This window comes from Pristis pectinata, chromosome 14, assembly GCF_009764475.1.
Source record: "Pristis pectinata isolate sPriPec2 chromosome 14, sPriPec2.1.pri, whole genome shotgun sequence".
Taxonomy (NCBI): Eukaryota; Metazoa; Chordata; class Chondrichthyes; order Rhinopristiformes; family Pristidae; genus Pristis; species Pristis pectinata.
The window spans coordinates 44,806,291-44,829,387 of NC_067418.1; the positions used below are offsets into that span (position 1 = coordinate 44,806,291).

At 43.4% G+C, this 23,097-nt stretch overlaps 1 protein-coding gene across 5 annotated transcripts in view; it reads left to right on the forward strand.

The window, feature by feature from the left end:
* The window catches only part of LOC127577911 (proline-rich protein 5-like), an 87,235-nt gene extending 70,684 nt beyond the window's left edge, over window positions 1-16,551 (forward strand). For 2 of the 5 annotated variants that reach the window (XM_052029563.1, XM_052029564.1), the window contains exons 8-9: window positions 949-1,087; window positions 15,257-16,551. In XM_052029563.1, the coding sequence (XP_051885523.1) occupies window positions 949-1,087; window positions 15,257-15,630 (513 nt within the window). In that variant the 3' untranslated portion in view covers window positions 15,631-16,551. Of the gene's footprint in view, window positions 1-149; window positions 925-948; window positions 1,203-15,256 lie in introns of those variants that run through there. The other 3 variants (XM_052029565.1, XM_052029566.1, XM_052029567.1) reach the window with 3 other exon arrangements.
* Window positions 16,552-23,097: the final 6,546 nt, after the last annotated feature.

Genomic DNA, 23,097 nt, shown 5'->3' on the forward strand with positions numbered 1-23,097 from the left:
AGAGAGAAACTGGGTGTCAGTGGCATCTCTGTTAAAAGGAGAGACTGTAAGAGTGTGCAACTGCTGGGAACATTCAGCATTTCAGGCAGTATCTGTGAGAGGAGAAGGGTCTTTGACCTGAAACGTTAACTCTGTTCCTCTTTCCTCAGATGCTGCCTGACCTGTTGAGTGTTCATTACTAATACTGCTGATTTCAATCCTTGAAGAAGCTTTGCACTTCCTGACTACGCCAGTTTAATTCCAATGACTCCTATTTCTGTCCTTTTTCCATGGAGAGAGAGAACCTTTGTCCTTTGCCACACAAAGTGGGGAGGTGAAGCGAAATGCCTGCAATCCCATTTCACAGCAACAACAATAGAGCCAGCTGTCAAGAGATGGGTCACATATAGCATGAGTGACCCACAGAAAAGCATGAAAAGAACACAGGAGTACTACCCTAATGCAGACTGCTTCATAGCAACAGTTCAAACCTTGTACATTTTATGAAATAAGGGCAAAAATGCTGGAAACACTCAGCAGGTCAAGCAAGCACCATGTGTCGTGCTTGTTCCAGGCTGAACCCAGCAAAGTCCTTGCTCCATGGGCTCAGTAACACATTAGCAGGGGCCTTGGTCTCTCACCAGGGCACACTGAGTGAACTCACTCACCCTGCAGAAGTCTGGTGTAACTCTTAGAAGTTTGACGTATTCTCTAATTTTACAAAGCAATATTTTGAACCACTTCATGTGCAAGCAGTTTTACCAAATTAAAGTTAATTTCTAATGTGTGAAAATAAAACAAAAACTGCAGTTGCTGGAAATCTGAAAGTTTTGATGAAGGATCTTTAATTGTTTCTCTTTCCATAGATGCTGCCTGATCTGCTGAGTATTTCCAACATTTTCTGTTCTTATTTCAGCATCTGCAGTTTGTTTGACTTTCTTGTACATTTGCTGATGCTTTTTCTGCCAGGGTGCTCATGAGCCTAATGGACCAACAGAGGAATACATTCAGCTGGAGCGCTTGGTACAGTTGGTGGTCTCTCCATATCTGGGCATGTACGGACTTCTCCCCAGGGACAGGAGCATCACAAACACTGTCTACTTTCTTGGTACGTCAATGACTTCTGTCGCTTGTTGGAGAGACATGAGAGAGAGGAAATATCCTTTGGCAGCTTTCAACATCCTTGACAACTGTGAATGAGGCTGCTACCTCATCCCTGCTCAGTTACGTCATCTCCAATACAGCTTCTAAGGAACGTTTTTCTTAAAAACTTGTGGATGTAAGGCTTTAATGAAATCTATTATTTCTCAGCACCGCTTGTTGGGATTTTAGGCTGATCTGATAGGCCCCTTTAGCACTCATTTTGCACAAAAGCAAAATACTGCAGATGCTGGAAGTCTAAAATAAAGCAGAAAGTACTAGAAACACTCAGTAGTTTCGGCAGTATCTGTGGAGAAAGAAAAGACCGTGTGAAATAAGTTGAGTGATCTGGGATGTTTCACAGAGTATTTCATTTATAAGAAGATGAGAGACATGTAAAACAGTCGATCCACTTTCCATATCACCAACGTCAAAATGCCCCTCATTGATTGTAAAATGGATGCATAGTGGGTGTTTGATAATATTCATTTGGTTTACAATAATTTCAGTAGTATTTAAAACAAAAATTTCACTTTGCTTGGAGTCACACTCAGTGGCACCTCTGCCTGATCCTGCCAAGTAGAGTTATAACCTTCTATGGTGAAATAGGAACATATTTCAATTGATTTTTTCGCAACCCAGGGCAGATGAGGGAGGGAAGGAACCTTCCCAGCTCCTGAACCATAATTGTAAACCAGTGGGCAGACTGACAAAATGGCCCCCCTTTTTGATCCCGTTCAACGTGATACTCGCCTGCTCCTCATATCAGGCAGGATCCTACTTTACTAGTTACAGCACATAGGGAGATCATTCAGCCCAATAGGGGAGCAATCCCATCAGTCCCATTCGCCTCAGATCCTAGTGGGGCTCTACTGACATCACCAAAGGTAATCTGATGGTAATCTTAAACCAAGTTTGGCCCCAGGATGCAATATGTGGCAGAGGAGCCAATGGCAAAAAAAAAATTTAATTTAAATTCTTCAACTTGATTCATTCAGTATCAGAATAAGGGATAGGCCTTTTAGGAAGAGGTGAGAAGTAATTTCTTCACTCATAGACTAGTGAATCTTTGGAACTGGAAAGCTGGGGAGGCTCAGTCACCAAGTTCATTCAAAACCGACGTCAATAACTCTCTGGACATTTAAGGAATCAATGGCTATGCAGGTTGTGCAGGAAAATGGAGCTGAGGTAGAAGATTGGCTATGATCTTGATGAGTGGAGGAGCAGGCTCAACACTCTGGAGAAATTTCTCTTCACCTCAATCCTAAACCCAATCTTACTCTCAAATTATGCCCCTTGGTCATAGAGTCTCAGCCAATGGTAGGTCAGTGAGTTTAGACATCTTTTTGATCTCATTCATCTGGCTTCTGTCCGTTGCAACTCCAGCCCTTTACATCCTAAAGTAGGATTAGTGTAGGATTAATTGCATGGGTAGAGGGTTCTTCATGGTCTGTATGGACTCAGCTGGTCAAAGGGCCTGTTTCCGTGCTACATGACTCTACCTTCATACACTCAACCAAGGAAGCCTTGGTAATTTTCAGGAAACATGAAGGAGAGCATTCTGCAGTAAAACCTACCTTTGTACTGCTTCCCCAAACCTCGGAGGTTTCCTGAAGTGCATGTTCAGAAAAATCAGCCCCGATAAATTTAAAATCAGGATAGAGATTTAACTAACCAAGTACAGTGATTTATCTTACATTCTGAAGCAACATTTTATTATCAGCTAAATAACTGCTGATGCAAAATGTCCTATAATGGTCCTATTGTTTGAGAATTGACGTAAATTGTATCCAATCTTTATGAGAAAAGAAACAAGGATTTTCAACTATTAAAGTCCTTCCCATGCTGGCAGAATTGTTTTCTGCCCTTGCCCTTTCCTGTGCTGTGCTTCTCACCACTGAAACTAATGAGCAATGTGTTGTTCTTAAGGCAAAATTACAAACAATGAACATCACTGAATCAGTCACATTCATCAAGCTGTTGCCTATTACATATGCAAACACATGCAAATACACACACAAGCACAACACACACCCATACACTTAAACACATACACATATGCATACTCACACACAAATACATACACACATGCAAATGCACACACAAGCGCAACATGCACACAACACATGCAAACCCACACACACACACACACACACACACACACACACACACACACACACACACACACACACACACACACAAATATTTCAGCCTCAATTTCATAATCTGTCATCATCCAGACTTTTCCCTTGCTTCTCACTTCATTTCAGATTTTCACTATGTTGTCTTACATGTGCTTTAGATTCCAATCCAAGAACCTATGTTGCTTTAGGTTCCAATCAACTCACAGGTATTGGCCATTTCAGTGAGGTATGAAAAGCTTCCTCTTTTCCTCAGTGCCATGCTATGGTGAATGTTTGGTATTTGTCTCCCAGCTCTGAGTGCTTAAAATGTGTTGCGCTCTCTAATACAATCAAATTTCTAGAGACTGTTCAATATATCATCATTCAGAGTTCCGGGCATAGTTTTGGGCAGTCAAGGGGATTGTGCTGGTGGTGGCTGTGCAAAATTGTGATCTCAAAATGGATGCAGGTAATGTAAGGGAAGGAGACAGCAAAGGACACAAGTTCTAGAAGCCTTCAGAAAAGCCCAGGAGCCCTGTCAGTGCATTGGCAACCACACCAAGGAAGAAGGGAAAAATTCTTCCTCTCTGTTTTGTACCATCTATGCTTTTTTTTAAGAGTGTCCCAATTTTAAGTCTTTTGCACATTTAATTAATAGCAGAAAAGCGTTGACTCTGCCCTTGCCACCATGATAGCTAATGATAATTTTGGTCTTGCTGTCCACTCCAACCCCAGATGGAAGTCCCATTGCCAAAATTGCCTTAAAGCAATTTGGTTTCCCTTCCTGTAGCAAACACTTCTTTTCCCCGCAACAACTCTAACACTGTTTGGCATGTTTTACGATTCAGTCCATCTCAGGCCTCAGTGTCCATTAATGTCATTGCCCAATCAGCTATGATGCTTTGGGTGCAATATCCACCCAGTTCTTTCTCGGCTCCTCAACATAAGGCTTTGCTTTCCTTTTCCTTTTCCTTTCCATCTGACCACTTTCTTCAAGCTTTCAGTACTTAACCTATCAATACATTAGTTGATGGCATGTATCAACTTTCTTTCAAGCCAATCACCTTCCAGTCAATGTGTCCTTCTTCACTGCCAGCAAAATGTGATCTGACACATTTTCTTAATCATTGTCCTGTCTGGAAAAACAACAGTATCTCCTTCCTGCAATGAGTTTGTAAAGTCTTTAAGCAGTTAATAGAAGATGTACCTAGAGCAAGCTCCTTGTTATATTGTAACAGGGAGTTGTGCATGAGTAAGGTAGGGTTTATTTACATGGCTTTGGAATGGCCGAACTAAATTTTATATGCACAGAATTGTCAAATTATGTTTTCAATTCTAAAATTTATGGGAAGAAGTCCAGAAAGATTACAGCCAAACAGTGTAGGTAGGGAAATAGCAACATGGTGCTTAACAAGTCAGACCCTTCCCACTGTGGCTAGAACGGTTCGAATGCTGCCAAAATGTCACATACTCTATGGCATGGCTCACGAGTGTTTTATTTTGTTAACTGGGTTTCCAGTTTTCTTCTGCTGATGGTCAATGCTGAGTTCCCTCACCTACTCCATGTACTTTCTCTTCTTCTTAGGAAGTCCCTAGGGATCAAGGAGACTTGCTTCCACTCTGGTTTTCTGGGTTCTGGGTGCCTGGTGAGGCCTATGTGAAAACCACAGACTAGTCCACAGATGGTGGCTAACAGGGCAGGTGGGTGGGTGGTTTGTGAGGTGTGGTGGTCCTTCTGCCAATTACACAGGGATTCTGTGTGCTCCTGATGCAATGTTCTCAATACCATCCCAAATGCTCCTTCTTCAATAGGTCATGGGGAAGAGATTCCCAGGTGTCGGGGGTATGTTGCATTTCTTTAACATAGCTTTGAATCTTTTACAGTGTCCACTTGGGAATCTCTTCCTGTGACAGAGCTCAGAATAGAATGTGTATTTCAGGAGTCTGGTGCTGGGCATGTCAACAGCATGGTCTGTCCAATGTAGCTAGACATTGTAGCTAGAACATCCTCCATGGATGCTTCAGACTTCAGAATCTGGGGTATACTTGTAGTTACTTTAGTTATACTCTAACTAAAGTAACTACAAGTATACCCCAGATTCTGAAGTATTCTTCAGATTCCATCAACTTCAGCCCTTTGTCACCTCCACCTAGCACCTCCCAGCTTCTGATGCTATTCACACTCTCCCTTCCCCCATCTGCCTTTTGGCCCCCTTCACCTGGATCCTATCACCTGCCAGCTCTTGCTCCACCCCTTCCTCCACCTTTTACACTGGCTATCTCCCCTCCATCTTTCAGTCCAGACAAAGGGATTGACCTGAAACCTCAACTGTCCATTTCCCTCCATGGATGCTCCTTGACCCACTGAGTTCCTCCAGCTTTTTATGTGTTGCTCCAGATTCTAGCATCTGCAGTCTTTTGTATCTCCAAGTACACCCTGGGAACACAGAACTTGTCCCTCATTTCTTACCTCCTGAGTTTGCTGTCAAGAATTTCTTTATTCAGTGTGTGGACTTCTTATCCTGGCTTATAGATCTCTGTCCTTTAGATGAATACTGTGCACACAGTTAGTCCCAACCTCATACAGTAATGTGATCTCCAGATGTGGTTGAAGAGGGTATTATCCCATTGACTCTATTCTGTTTGGGATTCATGTTGTCGCTACATGCAGCCAGGTATTCTATTTTGAAAGAGTGAGAAAATCCAATGTGTGCCTAGTTTACAGAAGCAACTAACACTGGTCTCAGTTCCCTCCTTCTCACAGGCCTGTTGCACTTGCCATTGTGTCAGACCATTGAAAGGCAAAATAAAAAGGTACCCATAGTTGTCATTTCACAAACCGCTTGCATCTTGAATGTGACCGAGCTGCATGTTTTATGTCCTAGTTCTGAAAATGTGTGAATTGCAAGTGGTGCCAGCTGAGGTGTCACCTCCTGCCTCTGATATCCAACCCCAGATTCCAAGTTCCGCAGCCAAGCGTAGCCTGAATCTGGGAATAAGGGCATCCAGCTTTTGCAGGCTATTGATTCAGTCTATGGGCTTCCGCTGCATGTGTGCGTGTCACCATGGTGAATAAGTGTTAATGACTGATGCCATTTTGGTATTAGGAAGTGGTTTTAAAAATACAGTGAGAAACAACACATTGTGTCACGACCTCGCCTGCTGACTTGTTCTTGCTTTTAGCAGTGGATATTGTAAGAAAAGCAACTGGCCATTCAGGCCTGTTTTATTCAAGAGTCAGTGAGTCACACAGCACAGAAACAGGCCCTTTGGCCCACCACGTCCATAATGACCTTTTTGCCCATCTACACTAATCCGACCCCTATTACATCGCTGCTGATCTGCACCTCATTTTCCCACAATGCTCCATATGTTTCAAAGGTCCACATATCCCTATTTTGAAAGCTCAGATTGCCCCCGTGTCCAGAGCTGCAGGGTTCAAAGAATTCCAGAGTCCACTAACTTGTGAGGAAAGGTTGCTTCCTGGTTTTCCTCTCAATAGCTTAGATGTAGTTTTAAAATTATGGCACTTCATACTGGATTGCCTCACTGGAGGAAATGTTTCTCTCAGCTAGATCTCCCCTCACTTCTCCATGTTGAAGGAAATACAAATCAAAGGAATGCAAAGTTATCCAACCTTCCTCATGATTAAATCTTCTAAGCCATAGTGTCATGCAGGTGAACCTGTACTATACCCCATTTATTATATTCTTCCTGAGGTGTGGTGGACCAAACTGCACACAATATCAAGAATAGATCTGACCAAGGCTTTGTATAGCAGGTATTGTATTCATGATCCTTTGAGATATAAATACATTTCAATGGTGTGATTAACTTGTCCACCAGCTATTGGTGATTTGTAGAATTCAGCAACATCTTTGTTCTTAGCTTTTAAGCATTTAGAAAGGACTCATGTTTCCCAAATCCATTGTGGATGAGCTTACACTGGATCTCTTTAAATTCCCATGTGCACGAACTACTGCGCCCCTCCTTTGTACTGTCATTGACACCCTGGCTTAGATTTCACTCCACTTCTTTCCTTAATCGACATTAAACCCATTCCAAATTTTAAAGACCTCTATTAGGTCATGCCCTTCCCTTTTCTAAGAGCCTAATTTTTTTTTCCAATCTGAAAATTCATCCCAGTAATTGTTATTTAAACATTATCCATAATATCAGCTGGAGTGAGCCAGCTGCAGGGAGCTAGATTCAAACCAAGTTAGCATCACAAGATATCTGTAAAGTTGGATATAGGCAGGAATCCAGTGACTAATCATAGACATCCCTGTGAGTGAGAAACAGAAATCTAATCAAGGGGTTCATATAGTTTTTGGATTATCACTGAGGACATGGATACAGTAAAACATTTCTTTGACATATTTCCAGACTGGAACAGACCAGTCTGGAAGTTCATAAAAGTAATTTTTTTCAAAGTACAACATGGTAAATGACACAGGATCAGAACAATGCAGGCAACATCTTCACACCAACATCATAAGGGTCTGTTTCTTTTTCCTCTAGAAATCAGAAAGGTAAAGGATAACCTGACAGAGTTCTTTAAAATTAGGCATTTGATGTAGAGAAGGAAGGGAGTGTGGGTTATAAGAAACCTACAGCGGATTATGTGAAGTACTTTTTCCTCTTAGAAGCCAGCCCTGTCATCATGCCTTCACTTCAGCCTATTTGCTTTAGAAAACGTAGATTCTTTCACATTTTACTGAGTGTATTTTCCAGGTTTTCAGATGCAAATACTGTCAAAGATTGATGCCATTTCTTGTGGGTGAATATATCCCACTAATCTCAAACTATAAGTAAGCTGTGCTGAGCATGATGCCCAATTAAACTAAAGCCTGCACACGATCCATACCCCTCCATTTCCTGCATATTCATATGCCTATCTAAAAGCCTCTTGAATGCCACTATCGTATCTGCTTCCACTACCACCCCTGGCAGCGTGTTCCAGGCACCTACCACTCTCCGTATAAAAAATGTACTCCTTTAAACTTTCCCTATCACCTCAAAGCGATGCCCTCTAGTATTCAACATTTGTATCCTGGGAAAAAGATTCTGGCTGTCTATCCTATCAATACCTCTTATAATTTTATAAACTTCTATTACATCTATCTTTTGATTAATTTTATGCCACTATGCCATCTTACTTTCCTCACCCCAGATGTCTTTTGAGAACGCTGTTTGCTGAAACAATCAAATGCCTGTGTTATAACAAGAAAAGCAATGTTGATATGCAAATGAGTTAAGAGTTTGGCCCACTGATATCGCTAACAGTAATTCTGGACTTTGGTATCTAAACAAACGACTGATAATTTTTTAGTGTACAATGATAAAATGTTGAATGTGCAATCCAAGCTCTCTATTTTTACAACTGTCGTAGAGCCTAATGACCGTCGTAGATATTACTTATATTGTTCTGATCCTCTGACATTTGTACTTTGGAAGACAACACCTTATCCTCCAGAAATAAGCAATTGGGCACAGGCAGTATACCTCAAGTACAGGAAGTAACAACTGGCATAATCAACGTACCCATAAATCACCTTCTGCTTTAACTGGGGGCAGTCAGAGCACTGCCAGATTACAAACTTTACACTAGCATTTCACCCTGCAGAAATAAAAATTCACCTGTATGCCCTCAATCACAAGCTGTCAAAAAATGGGAATAACTTCGGCTTTCAAAAGGACACATATGTCTGGGATGTATTGCTTGAAATGGTAGTGGAGATAGATTCAATAGTGCACAATAATTGCACGCCACAGTAGCACAGCCAGTAGAGCTGCTGCCTCACAGTTCCAGCGACCCCGTTCAATTCTGACCTCTGGTGCTGTGTGGAGTTTGCATGTTCCGCCTGTGACTGCATGGGTATACTCTGGGTGTTCTGGTTTCCTCCCACATCCCAAAGACATGCAGGTAGGTAGGTTAATTGGCAAGTGTAAATTGTCCCTAGTGTGCAGATGAGTGGTAGAATCTGGGAGAGAGTTGATGGGAATGCGGAGAGAATAAAAATGGAATCACTACAAGATTAGTGTAAATGAGAATGGGTGCAGACTCGGTGGGCTGAAGGGCCTGTTTCCGTGCTGTGTGACACTTCCCAATAAATAAAGTCTGAAATACAAATGTTTTTCAAATGTTCAAGACTTCTTCTTAGATCATTTCAAAGCAAATACGGTTCTTCTGGGCCAAAAGACTAAGTACCAGGAACGAGGTAGCCTCAAATGGTGGAGAAAGATATATTCATCTCATTTCATGACCACTGTTAACTATGTCTTTAATTAAAAGTTATGAAGGATGCAAGCTGATAAGGAATGAGGTTTGTTTATCCAGACCTCTTCAGTAATCCTGAAAATCCTGTGTGGAGTTCGCACATTCACCCTGTGATCCCATGAGTTTTCCCCGTGAGCTCCTGTTTCCTCCTACATCCCAAGATGTGGAGGTTGGTAGGAAAGCAAGCATCCCTAACAGTTAAAGAGCCCAACTAAATTTGGGTATCAAGTTTAACACAGTCATTACTGAAAAGCACTATGATGCTGGAGGAATTCAGCAGGCCAGGCAGCATCCATGGAGAAAAGCAGGCAGGCAACATATCGGGTCAGGACCCTTCTTCAGGACTGCTGTAAAGAACAGAGGAGATACCTTCAGTCCTGAAGAAGGGTCCTGACCTGAAACGTTGACACCTGCTTTTCTCCACGGATGCTGCCTGGCCTGCTGAGTTCCTCCAGCATCATCGTGTTTTTCATCTAGATTCCAGCATCTGCAGTCCTTTGTTTCTCCTGTTTCTTTAATACAGTCATTAATGGAAAAGCTCCAGGACCCTTTAAGTCGGTGCATGCTACATTAGGATATGAGCACCATTGGCAGTGTAGACTGCTGCATACCCTAAGTGATGGCAATGAGTCCTGAGTCTGGCAAAGGATTCTCAAGACATTCGTGCAGGCATATTATAATGAGGTGCAGATACATGTCCCAAGCTCCTTTACCCCCTGTGACTGGCTGGTTGGGAATCCAACTTCAGCTTCACATGAACCCACTCCCAACACCATTCCCTCTCCTCTCACTGCTTCCATACCATCAGCTATCACCTCACCCAGCTTCCCAACGGCATAACATCTCCTCCAATAATCACCTTTCTAACTGCACACTTTTTTCCCCAAATGTTGTCTCCTGGTGTCCGCATTCAGCCCATGACCGTGTTGCTTCAGACAACCACTGGCTGCCCTGGCCAAACAATCCTCCTCTTCAAGCCCTGCCTCCCTCCCAACCTCCCCACCATTTGAAGACACTGTTTATCTCTCAGCTCTGCCACCGCTCTCCATGCAATCATTCCAGACTGCAGACTTGGTATGGTCGAAGCCACTACCCACATCCATCATCTTCTGTCTGCTGCCTCTCCTTCTTCCCCTCCAGTTTCCCTTGGTTCACCATGATCAAACTGCTCATTCTTATTTGCAGGCATTGGCACTTCCCCCAACAGTTTCCCCTCCCATTCCATGCTGTGACTTCTGGTGTGCCCAAAGCCTTTATTCTTTGTCAGCTGTTAGCCATCTTCTCCGTTCTACCCACCGTCTTCCTCCAAAGGACCTTGGCAACATCCAGGTCAGTCCTGCCCCAGTGGTGTCATGTTCACCTCTGAGGCAGAAGCTAGAGGTTTCTCTCCAGATAAAGAACAAATCGTCTGGTGCAGAGCTGAGGGAACGCTGCACTGTTGGAGGTGCCATTTCTTGGACACAACGTTTAACAGACACCCTGTCGATGCGCCCAAGTAAATGTAAATAACAGAGGAGACATCCTTGGTGTGTCTGCCTTATTTATTATCTCTAACAATGTCACTGGAGCATCACATCACAGGTGCTGGAGCCATCTTATTGATTGCTTGTGGGACCTACAACAGTGACTATATTTCAAAAAGTACTTGACTGTCTGAAAAGGGTTTTGAGATCCCGAGGACATGGCAGTTGCAGTGTAAAGTTTGAGTTCTTCCCTTGCTTTCCATCTGTAGACTGAGGGTTAACATCCGTAAATATCATCCAATTTGCCACAACACTAAGTAAATTCCTGCAAGTCACCACTATAAATGTGGAATCCAATCCTTCTGGTTCACACTATGCCTTTTACTTCATGGACTTCCCCATATGATTGTCAGGCAAATCTGATCTTGTGCAACCTCAGCTTTTGGTTTGATCCTGACCTTTACCCCTGACAGACCAGTTGCCAAGGGTGCATTCTTTCACCTCTCGAACATTCCACATTCGCGTGTGAGCTTGGCTCAGTTAATAGCACACCTGCTCCCGGGTCAGTGGGTCGTAGGGTCAAGCCCAGGGAATGCAGTGTGTAACTGTGGCTGCTATTTCAAAGCCATGTTCTGGCGGGGTGGAGTGGTCACAGAGGACAACTGTTACATAGGATGTTATACTGCATGTCTGTGTATCTGGTATATTCATTTGTATGTTAAAGATCCCATGGTACAATTCAACGGGCTGTTGTCCCTGTCCCAAACAAGCTGATCTCCACCCTGACAAGTGGGTGAACCCAAGATCCAGGAGATGATTCCTCTCAGTGACCCAGCTGTAGCCTCACCGTGACAATGATCTCCCTTCGACCAGTTCCAATCACAGCCAGCGTCTGAAGCAGACACTGCTGGACATCATGTACAAGCTGCAGCTGGAAGGTAGTGCTGAGAACATCAAAGCTGTAGAGCAGAACTTCCCCAGCCAAAATTTTGATGAGTCAACACAAGAAAATAGGAGCAGGAATAGGGAACTCAGCTCCTCAAGCCTGCCCTGTCATTCAGTAGGATCATGGCTCAGCTGCCCCAGCCCTCAACAACTTTTTCACACTAGTCCCACATAGCTCTCAATTCCCTGATCTTCCAAAAATGTATTTACCTCCTCCTCAGTGATCCAGCCTCCATAGTTCTCTTGGGTAGAGACTCACCAGCCTCTGTAAGAAGAAATCCCTACACACCATGTATAAACAACCATATCCAGGTTGTGAAACTACGTTCCCATGTTCGAGATTCTTCCACTAGTGGAGAGTACGTTACAAATGTGCTGATTAGAATTGTGCTTGACTACCTCATCGCAGCCTGTGGGGGTTCTAATCCAGCAGCTCCATCACTTGTCAGAAGTAAATTATTGGCCATGAGGTGTTTTGAGAGATGTGGCATAAATTCAACACTTTCTCTTTCCATCTGAGCCCAAATGCCAGGCAGCCCACACCTCCACCACCTCATTGATCTATTTGTCAAATGTAATCTTCATCAGCTCCCTTTAACAGGCAGCATCCATGGAGGGAAAAACAGGGTCAACGTTTCAGGCCGATGATCCTTCATCTGAACTGAATCACCAACTCTGCTGTCTGGCTTATAACCACACCAGTCAACGTTCTCCCCCACTACACTGGAGCCTTGGGATCCTGCACTGAACTCAGGAGTCCCACCACTACACTCCACACCGTCTGAGGTGTCTCAACCCCAGCTCATATCTCTGCTGGCCTATTCCATCCCTCCCTTCAAATCGGCCACTCCACTCCTGCCTTAAGAGCTTCATAGAATTTTATCTCAAGCCGTGTCTTTGGTCTCCGAACTGTTAACATTTTTCTCTGATGTTAACTTGCAACACTGAATGAAAAGCTGAGCTCTTCACCTGCCGTGGTAATTTGGTTTGTTTTGTCTGACGCGCAATAGCTGCTGAACAGCCACAAGCAATAGAACCTTGTACAGCATGGAAGTCACACAGTGATACAGCTAGTAAAGCGGCTGCCTCACAGCTCCAGTGACATCGGTTTACTCCTGACCCCTGGTCTTGTCTGTGTAGAGTTTGCACACTCTCCGTGACCGTGTGGGTTTCCCCATGTGCTCTGGTTTCCTCCCACATCCCAAAGATGTGCCAATTGGTAGGTTAATTAGCTGCTGTAAATTGGCTCTAGTATGTAGTGAGTAGAAGAAGCTGGGGGGAGTTGATAGTAATCTGGGAAGTATAAAATGGGATTAAATTTAGGATTAATGTAAATGGATGTGATATGGTCAGTGCAGAATTGGTGGGTTGAAGGGCAGTTTTGCTGTGTTACTCTCGTCAGACAGAAAGGTGAGAGCCTTTACGGTTTTAACATTCAAGTAAAAGCACTCTGAACTACAGGCAGTCATTTTCACACTATCCCATGATATATTTGAGAGTGATATTTTTAATTCTGTTGAAAAGCAGTTTATTAGAAAAAGAAGCATTTTTAATTATTATCCATGAACTGTGGATAACCCAATATTAAATGACTGAAAATGATTTTTTAAAATATGTACTTAACTTTTTGCTACTTACAGTGAGATTAATCCTATTTTATACACATAATGACACAGAACAAGACCATCAAGTCCATTTGGTCTATGCTGGCTCCCAGTAGTCAGTAAGCTAAAAAGGTGCCTGTTTGTGACATTATTCTCAAAATAACCAGCTTAATTTTAGAGCCAGTCCATTGGCCCAGAATACTATTAATGGAAGCTGCAGTGGTGATCAATGTGGGCATGACTGGTTTCCGGTATAACATTGCTTGGAGTACAAGATCAGGAAGCTTTGTTTTTGTTGAACAGAAATTGCACTTGAACTTGAGCGATCCTTTGCATTTCAGATGAATTCCACTGTTAAAGACAATGTAACCAAACAAAAAAAACTCAAACCCAGGAAGTTATTAGAGGGTGAATTAAAATCTTTACTGTACACAAAGCAGTGTAGTCATTCCTGAGACACAGAGAGACTGTAAATGCTGGAATCTGCAGCAAAAAATAAACTGTTGGAAGAACTCAGTTGGTTAAGCAGCAGCTGCGGAGGCAAAGGGATGGTCAACATTTCAGCTCGAGACCCTGCATCATGACCCGAAACATCTACCATCCCTTTCCCTCCACAGATGCTGCTCGACCCACTGAGTTCTTTCAGCAGTTTGCTTTTTCAGTCATTCCTTATTTCTCTTCATACTAATTGCACTTCCCTTTATTCTGTTCCACCATCAATTACTTAGTGTCTCTTCTTCTTTAAGTCAGAGGCCACCAGTCAAATATTTACACGATGTTAACTGATGTGACATTTTGAGGTAAGTTCAGCAGTGTTGTGTTCAAAAGCATGATCGGACACTAGTAGAAGTCAGTGACATCCTCTCTCTTCAGACATAGCTACCCACTGGCCCCCATGAGCAGTTTACATGTTATCCTGACAGCTTCAAGACCACTTTCACTTATGTCAGTTTTTTTATTTACATATTTTTTAAAAAAATTCAAATTCTCCAACTGGGTTTTAAATATAGAGTCATAGTGCAATACAGCACGGATTCTGGACCTTTGGCCCACTGAGTCCATGCCAATCATCAAGCATTCATTTTTACACTAATCCTACATTAACTCCACACATCTTATTCTCCCCACATTCCCATCAAACATCAGCCCCCAGATCCTATGACTCACCTGCGCTGTAGGGACAATTTACAGTGGCCAATTAACCTAACAACCCACATGTATTGGGAAGTGGGAGGAAACCTGAACATCTGGATGAAACGCACAGGGAGAAGGTGCAAATTCCATACAGACAGCACCCAAAGTCACAACTGAACCTAGGTCACTGGCGCTGTAAGGCAGTGGCTGTGCCACTGTTACACGTATGTTGTCTAGATAATGGGACCAATCTGTCAGCGGTTAGTGTAACGCTATTACAGCGCCAGCAACCCGGGTTCAATTCCAACCGCTGTCTGTAAGGAGCTTGTACGTTCTCCCCATGTCTGCATGGGTTTCCTCTGGGTGCTCCGGTTTCCTCCCACATTCCAAAGACATATGGGTTGGGAAGCTGTGGGCATGCTATGTTGGCGCCGAAAGCGTGGCGACACTTGCGGGCTGTCCCCAGAACACTCTACGCAAAAGATGCATTTCACTGTGTGTTTCGATGTACATGTGACTATTAAAGATATCTTGAAATCTTACATTACTATGCCCATAATGTACTAATATCCATCATTTTCCCCCTAGATCGAAGATTTGCAGGTCCAAGATCAAAGATGGTTGATTCCTTAACTGATGGGTCTGAAGTAACTGCATCCAATGAGACTATGCTGACTCCTTTAATTGAGCAGGAGGGCGAGACTTACTTAGAGAAATGTGGGAGCATACGACGTCACACAGTGGCCAATGCACCCACTGAGCTCCAGCTTTTGGCTATGAGTTCTATGCTGCACCCCAGTTTGAGGGAAGAACCAGACTCTGAAGATAAATGTCTACTGACGCAGCCCGGCCTCAACCACAGACACTATTCCAGTGAGCTCAACATCCCAGAAATCGAGTCGGAGTTTATGAATGCCTCGCTGGAGGAGACTCCAGACATGAAGTGTACAGCGCTTGGCTAGATCACAAAGTAATTGTTAAGGCATTTCATTAGCATTTGCAGAAATAAATAATTCCATGATCTGCCGGAATCCCATTATAGGATTGATTTAAGAGATGTCCCTCACCAAGCAAGTCTAATTCAAGCTGGTTGTGTGTACTGAATTGCTCTTCTAACCCAAGCCTTTACTGTAACAACTGAATATACCTCAGAACTGAAAAAACAGTCCAGCAGAAAAGATGAAAGTGTATGTTATGTCGGGACACTGTGCTCCAGATGCCCTAGTGAAATTGATGTTTCAGAAAGAAGCAACCCAACAGCAGCAAGTTTGCACTAAAGTTACAATTGAGAGAAGTCCTGGACTTTAAAACCCAAGATTGCACTATGCTGGCAGTGTTGTTTAAATACTGTCCTTCTCCTGTCTCACCACAGACCACTGGTTTATGAAAGAGAACTGCCCAGAAATGCCATTAGTTCTATTCACTGCCAATCAGCCTTTATCTAAAGACATTTTAAAAGTAAATTTTCAACTGGTCTTTCAAAACAAAGTTAGCTACATAATTTCAGATAAAGATTTTCGATTGTGCACTCTGTGTGATGAAATATGTTATTTTCCTCTTTTGTTATAAATGGGTGTAGTATGACCTTTTTGTATGTGAGAAGTTCAGGAGCAGTGTTAAACCCCCAAGAAAGCAGAACAAATTGGAATATGTGCATGTGCTGCAAAGCAAATACAAATCAGTGAAATAGGAGTACTGGGAATGCTGGAGTAATTCCTGAACCGTGGGCCCTCGCTGAACACACCAGGATTTAAAGTTAGCTCATTCACCTCGCAACAGGGGTTTTAAACTGATGGTGTTTAACCAAGCCCACTGGACATAGTCTCCATAGAAACTTCTTTCAAACTGAATGTTATTTCATCCAGAACAAGTTTTCTTTCTCATTTTTGCAAATAAACCATGGACTATTTTTGTTAAAAGTGAGTAACCTGGAGCTTCAGTGCAAAGAGAGAGGTGACATGAGGAGGTTGAGCTACAGATAGTGCACTGTGGCAGATCTGTATAAAGTGAAGGGAATGTTGAAATGTGTGGCAACAGAAGACAGAAATTAATACTGAGCCAATTCCATGAATCAAGCACCGCAGGTGATCAGAAGAATGAGCTATTAACACCTACACCGGTGATGTGGCGAATGTGTTCATATTCACCATAAACACCACACAGAGCAGCACAGTGGCACAGTGAGTAGAGATGCTGCCTCACAGCTTCAAGGACCCAGGTTCAAACCTGACTGGGGTTCTGTCTGAGTGGAGTTTGCATGTTCTTCCTATGACCACGCAGGCTTCTCCCGGATGCTCTGGTTTCTTCCCACATCCCCGAGTGCAGGTGGGTGGTAGAATCTTGGGGAATTAATGGGAATGTGAGGCAATTGGTTACAAGGTAATAAGTGGAGAGATTGGATTGATGGGATTGGTATGGACTGATGGGCCAAATGGCCTCCTTCTATGCCATATGGAAATATGAAAAACATGACAACACTCTCAATGAAGAGAATGGGCTCATATTCACTGTAAACACATAGTGCAACTTGTGAGGGGAATGGGTTCACACTCACTGTAAACACAGCACCGTGCATTGGGTAAGGGGAAGCAGTTGCTTATCAGAATTCCACCTCCCCTCCCGCCCCACCTTCAATCTTCAACCAAAAGTCAGATGCCACACATCATTAAATGTTTGTACCTCCAACACTGTTAACTTGCTGATTTGATAGACAAGTCTCCCACTGTATGAAAAGAGGTGTGGGAAATCTACTGCTATCCTCCCAAGCCACAGCTACAGACAGAGGCTGCTATTTCCCACTCTACGCACTGGGCAGATTAAATAGCTAGATTCCTCAGAGGTAACCTTCCTTTTGCATCAGTGCAATTTTATTTTCCAAAAAAAATGTTGTATTCGCTAAATATACTGTTATGCAATGCTGGACATTGCAATGGTTTCACTCACTGTACCAAGCTTATCATTATATTCACTTACAATACATCACCATGTCATAAAACCTTCCATCAGCAATAGGTTTGAGAGGCTGCTGTGTAGGGCCCAGCCTCTTCATATCTAAAGGTGAAAGCACCGTGGACTGCTGCCTTTCCCCCACAAAGCTTCGTGCTGGCTGCACCAAGTTTCAGTGTGTCCCTGAGCAGTACTCTTCCACCTTGGAATGTGCCAGTCAGCGGCATTTGTTGCGGACTGCTTCTTGTACTGGAAAACCAGCAAGTTTCAGATACACCAGAGGGCACCTTTCACCAAGATAATGATCTTCCAGCAGCAGTCAATGCTTGTTTCGATGTGCATCCCTGAAACACCCATGGAACACACAGAGTCCTGTGTAAAACAGTGTTTGAGATGAACCTTGACAAAGACCAATGCATCTACTGCCAGAACTTCTTGGTCAACACATAGTCCACAAGAAGATGGATGATCCCGATCACATTCTAGCCACTTCAAGGGCAGTGTGCAGTGGTGTTGAGACTCTGGTTTTGCATGAAGGATCTGATGGGGAGAATCCTTCTCACCAACCGATTGAGGTCTCGGTGCTTGCTTGAGAGTTCTGCAATGATACATTCTGCTAAATGACTTTGACAGTCTCCTCAAGGAACTAACTGTCTCCTTCCACAGGGCTTATAGTATTGTGGAGTTGCACACAATAATTTTCAGGAGGCCACGATGTAGTCTTGTACCATGCATGAGAGCACATTGCAAAAAATATGTGCAGGTGAGGAAATCAGTTGTAATATGCTGGTATGCACATACTACGGTGATATGCAGGTGGGAACAATGGAGAGTAAGGTACAGTTGGCACAATCTATTATTGTACAAGTGGGCGGAACCTACAGTGATCAGCTGTACAATCTAGAGTACTGCACAGGTGAACACAAGTCATAATAATGAGCAAGTGGACACAATCTACAATAATGTGCAGTCAATGCCAATGTGGACATAGCCCATAATAATGTGCAGTCAATGCCAATGTGGACACAGCCCACAGTAATATAATGGTGAGAATTACCAGTGGTAGGTGCTTTCTATAAATTTCCATTGTTATTGTTCCATCCACTTAACCAACTTTGCTGCTGCTGTCCTCAGCACCACCCCGCCGATCATCTTCCTGATCACGTTTCCTGTACCACCTGATGACGCCCGTAGCATGTGCACGACTTCCAACACTATCTGCTCAACTTGCGCCTACACCTTCAGACGTCCAGCAATCTTCACTGCCCGCCCAATACTCACACTTCTTTCCATCAACCTGGCTCATCCCCATATCTATCCTCCTTTCCTCTCTCACTCCAACAAACTATATTGCTGACCACTGACCATCCTTTCTCTCTCACTAATCCCCTCTCATCCCCACCCTCCCTGTGTCCCTCTCCCTCTCCCAAACATCTGGCTTTCCCTCCACCACCTGTATTTCTGGCTCCCTTTCCCTATATCTCCCCCCTTGCCACATGTCTCTCTTCTCTCCTCCTTTACCACTGTGCCCTACCCCATACCCAGTGCCCATCCCAACCCCCACCCATTCTCTCGTCTGAAGTGCCCACAGGCAAGTATTATTGCAGCTCCATTTTGACACTTTCCATGAAACTGACCGTGTGTTGTGCCATATGTCGCAAGACAAACTGCAGCTCAGCTTCCCCGAAAGCCTTGCCATTGCAGCAGGCTATTTGGTCACAACAACCCTCATTAATAATGCCACAGCATCATTCTAGGCTGTCTCGAGAAATATTTCACTGCTTACAAATGTTGTTCACTGAAGCACTTTGCTCAGATTAGTTTCCACAATAACGCTGGCCCTTTGAGACACAGTAGCACTATCTGCAGCAACCTGGAGAGAGGAAAGGCTGTGGTATATTGGTGCAGTTGTGTTCTTGCAGCACGTGCAGAGACCAAGACAGCATTTGTGCAGACCCAGGCAACTCATGTGCAGACACTTTGACAGCATGTGTGCTGAGACTTTGGTGTTGCATATCAGGAGATCTTAGCATCATGTGTACAGACCTCGGCATGCACGCATGCAAAAACTTGACAGCCCATGTTTGCAAAGTACTTGACCTCACTTACACAGCGGCCTTGGATATGCACGTGAAGAGGTGTTGAGAGCACATTCAGAGATGATCAGAGTTCATATGTGCAAAGATCTTAACAGGTACCTTAGAAGCATGCGCATGCAAACATCTTAGCTGTGCATGTGTGCTTAGATCTCGTCAGTGCATTTACAGGGACACAGGCAATGACTGCATTAAATATGTTGGCAGTGTATGTGTGTAGAGACCTTGGAAATGTGTGCGTGTGTAAACACCTTATTAGTACACGTGAGGAAACTTAACAAAATATGCTTGTTAGCAGCATAAGTACAGACTTTGACATCATGTCTGCAGAGAAATTGTGCAATGCAGCAATCTCAGTATCATCTGTGTATTGCCGACACACATTTGCAGACCTTGACAGGATGTATGTAAAGACATTTGCAGCAAAGCATGCAGAGCCCACTGAGTGATGTGTCTGGGCAGTGTTGACTTTGGTAAGGGGCTTCGATGAGGTTAGCGCAATTAATTTATTTAAATTTAGACAGGTATGACTGGGCAGGGCTTGTATTCCAGCTGTAGGATGTCGGAGCTGATGGAAACCATTGTGATCCATGGTAACTACACCTACAGTCAGCATCTGAAGCTCAAGGTTCTTTGGCTCAGAGTTGATGAGATGGAGTCTGAGATTTGAACATTGTAATGCCTCAGAGAGGGGAAGGTTTACCCAGACACTTTGTTCTAGAGGCAGTCACACCCCTTAGATTGGGTATTACAGAAACAATCAGTCAAGAGCAACAGAGGTGTGCGACTTGTGTTAGCCAGGCATGAAGATCAAAAGGGTACAGTTGAAGGAGCTCAGCTCTTGGACATCCAAGATGTACACAACTCTTGCAACCTGTGTGGAACAACAGGAGAGACTGAAGGATGAGCAAATGCTCACAGCACCATGGCACATGGGGCCATTCAAGTTGTGGAGTGAAAACAAATGTGGTGGTGATGGGGGGAAGCATACCTCGGGGGAAGATACTGTCCTCAGCAGCTGCAAGTGTCCCAAAGGCTGCCTGCCCAGTGCTGGGATTAAGGACATCTCCTCAGGACTGGTGTGGGACATGGAGAGGGAAGGCAAAGATCCAGTTGCCATGGACCATGTGGAAACCAGCAACGTAGGAGCTTCTGCTGAAGAAGTCCAAACCACAAAGGTAATAAGCTTTGGATTACTGCTTGGGCCCCATACAAATTGGCATAGGGCAGATAAGGTAAAAGACATGAATGGGCGGCTCAAAGACTGGTGTGGAAAAAATGGGTTTCAACTCTTGGGGCACTGGCATCAGTACTGGAGGAAGAGGGAACTAGCCTCTTGGGATGGGCTTCATTTGAATCTGGCTGAAACCTGGTAAATTTAAAAACTAGGGCTGAAGACAATCTTTCACCTAAATTGTCCTGGTTTAGTTCTAATGAGGGGAAATTTAGGAAGTTTTTAGTGAAATGGGAAACACTAATTAGAAGCTGACAAGAAGAGACAGAGCACATAAACAGGGGTGGCACAGTGGCACAGCGGCACAGTGGCACAGCTAGCAGAGCTGCTGCCTCACAACACCAGAGACCCGGGTTCAATCCTGATCTTGGGTGCTGCCTATATGGAATTTGCACGCTCTCCCTGTGACCGTGGGGGTTTCCTCCCATATCCCAAAGATGTTGGTAGGTTAATTGGCCATGGTAAATTGCCCTTAGTGCGCAGGTGAGTGGTAGAAGCTGGGGGAAGTTGAAGGTAACGTGGAGATAATAAAATGGGAATGGTGCAGGATTAATGTAAATAAATGCTTGAAAATTGGTGTGGACTCATTGGGCTGAAGGCCTTGTGAATCAGCTGTATGACCTTATAACTCTATGAGAGAGGATTACAGGTCAGAAAACTATGAAGTAGAATCAGTTTGGGAGGAGGCAAGATAAAAAAAGTAGCAGAAAACATCAGTGGGAGTTGTCCATAGACCCCTAAATGGTAGTGGTAAGGGAGGGTAAAGCATAAAATCAGGAAATTAGAGGTACAGGAATAAGGATAATGATTGGAAACATTAATGGGGAACCGGGCAAACCAATTGAGCATTAGTAGTGCGGAGGACAAATTCACCAAGTTTGAAATTCATCAAGATCAGTATCCTGAGCATTCAGTAAGGGAACAGACTATTTTATATCTTGTATTATGAAATGAGAAAGTTTAATTAACAATCTGGTACTCAGGGAGCCTTCAGAGAAGAGTGGTCATGACATAAAAGAATGTTATAAAAAGACTGAAAGTGATTTAGTTCACTCCGAACTTAGAACCTTAAATCGAAGCAAAGTATGATGGCATCAGATGGGAAAATAGATTAAAAGTTATGATAGTCAAACAAGCAATGGGTAACAGTAAAAGAATTAATATATAGTTAACAACTAATATGAAGCTCTTTAAGGCACAGGAACCAAGCAGAGGAAATGATCCTGCTGTGGGTAACAAGAGGAATTAAAGATACTATTAGGTTAAAGGAAAATCCTTCACATATTGGCAAAAAAAAAGTGAGCCTTTGACAGGAAGATTTCAGAACTCAGCAAAGGAGGGCCAAGAAATTGAAAAGGAAAAGGAATATTAAATACAAAAATAATCATAAAAACAGACTGTGAAAGCCTCTTTTGATACGTAAAAGGAAAAGACCAGCCAATGTTAATAAGGGTCCCTGAAACAGGAGAAATGAGGAATAACAAAATGATAGAGAAATTAAACAACTATTCTACTACTACTTATTTATTCTCTCCACATTCCCATCAATGGCCCCTAGATTCTACCACTCACCTACAGACCAGGGGCAATTTACAGTGGCCAATTAACCTGCCAACTCAAACTTTTTTGGAGGAAACCGGAGCAACCAGAGGTGATCTACGCCGTCACAGGGAGAGTGTGCAAACTCCACACAAACAGCTCCTGAGATCAGGATTGAACCCAGGTTGCTGGATCTGTGAGGCAGCTGCTCAACCAGCTGTGGGCTGTGCTACTTAAGTTAACTGGACTGAAGCATTACCTCCGGTTTCTAATAACCTGTAACCCAAAGTTTTGAAAGAAGAGGTGGCTATGGAGATAGTGGATGCACTGGTTGTCATCTTCCAGAATTCTATGCAGCCTAGAATAATTCCCACAGACTTAAGAAATGAAGGAGAGAGGTAATGAAGAAACATATTAGTCTGTATCAGTGATAAGAAAATGCTAGAATCTATTATTAATGAAGTCATAACTGGCACTTAGAAGATAATAATGAATTTCATCCATTGTCATACATAAATATGATGGTAGTTTACAATCAGAAGGTAGCAGCAGCAAAAGCTCGATGCTAAAAAAAATTGACTTCATACGAGTTTGAACAGCAAAATTTCTTGAAC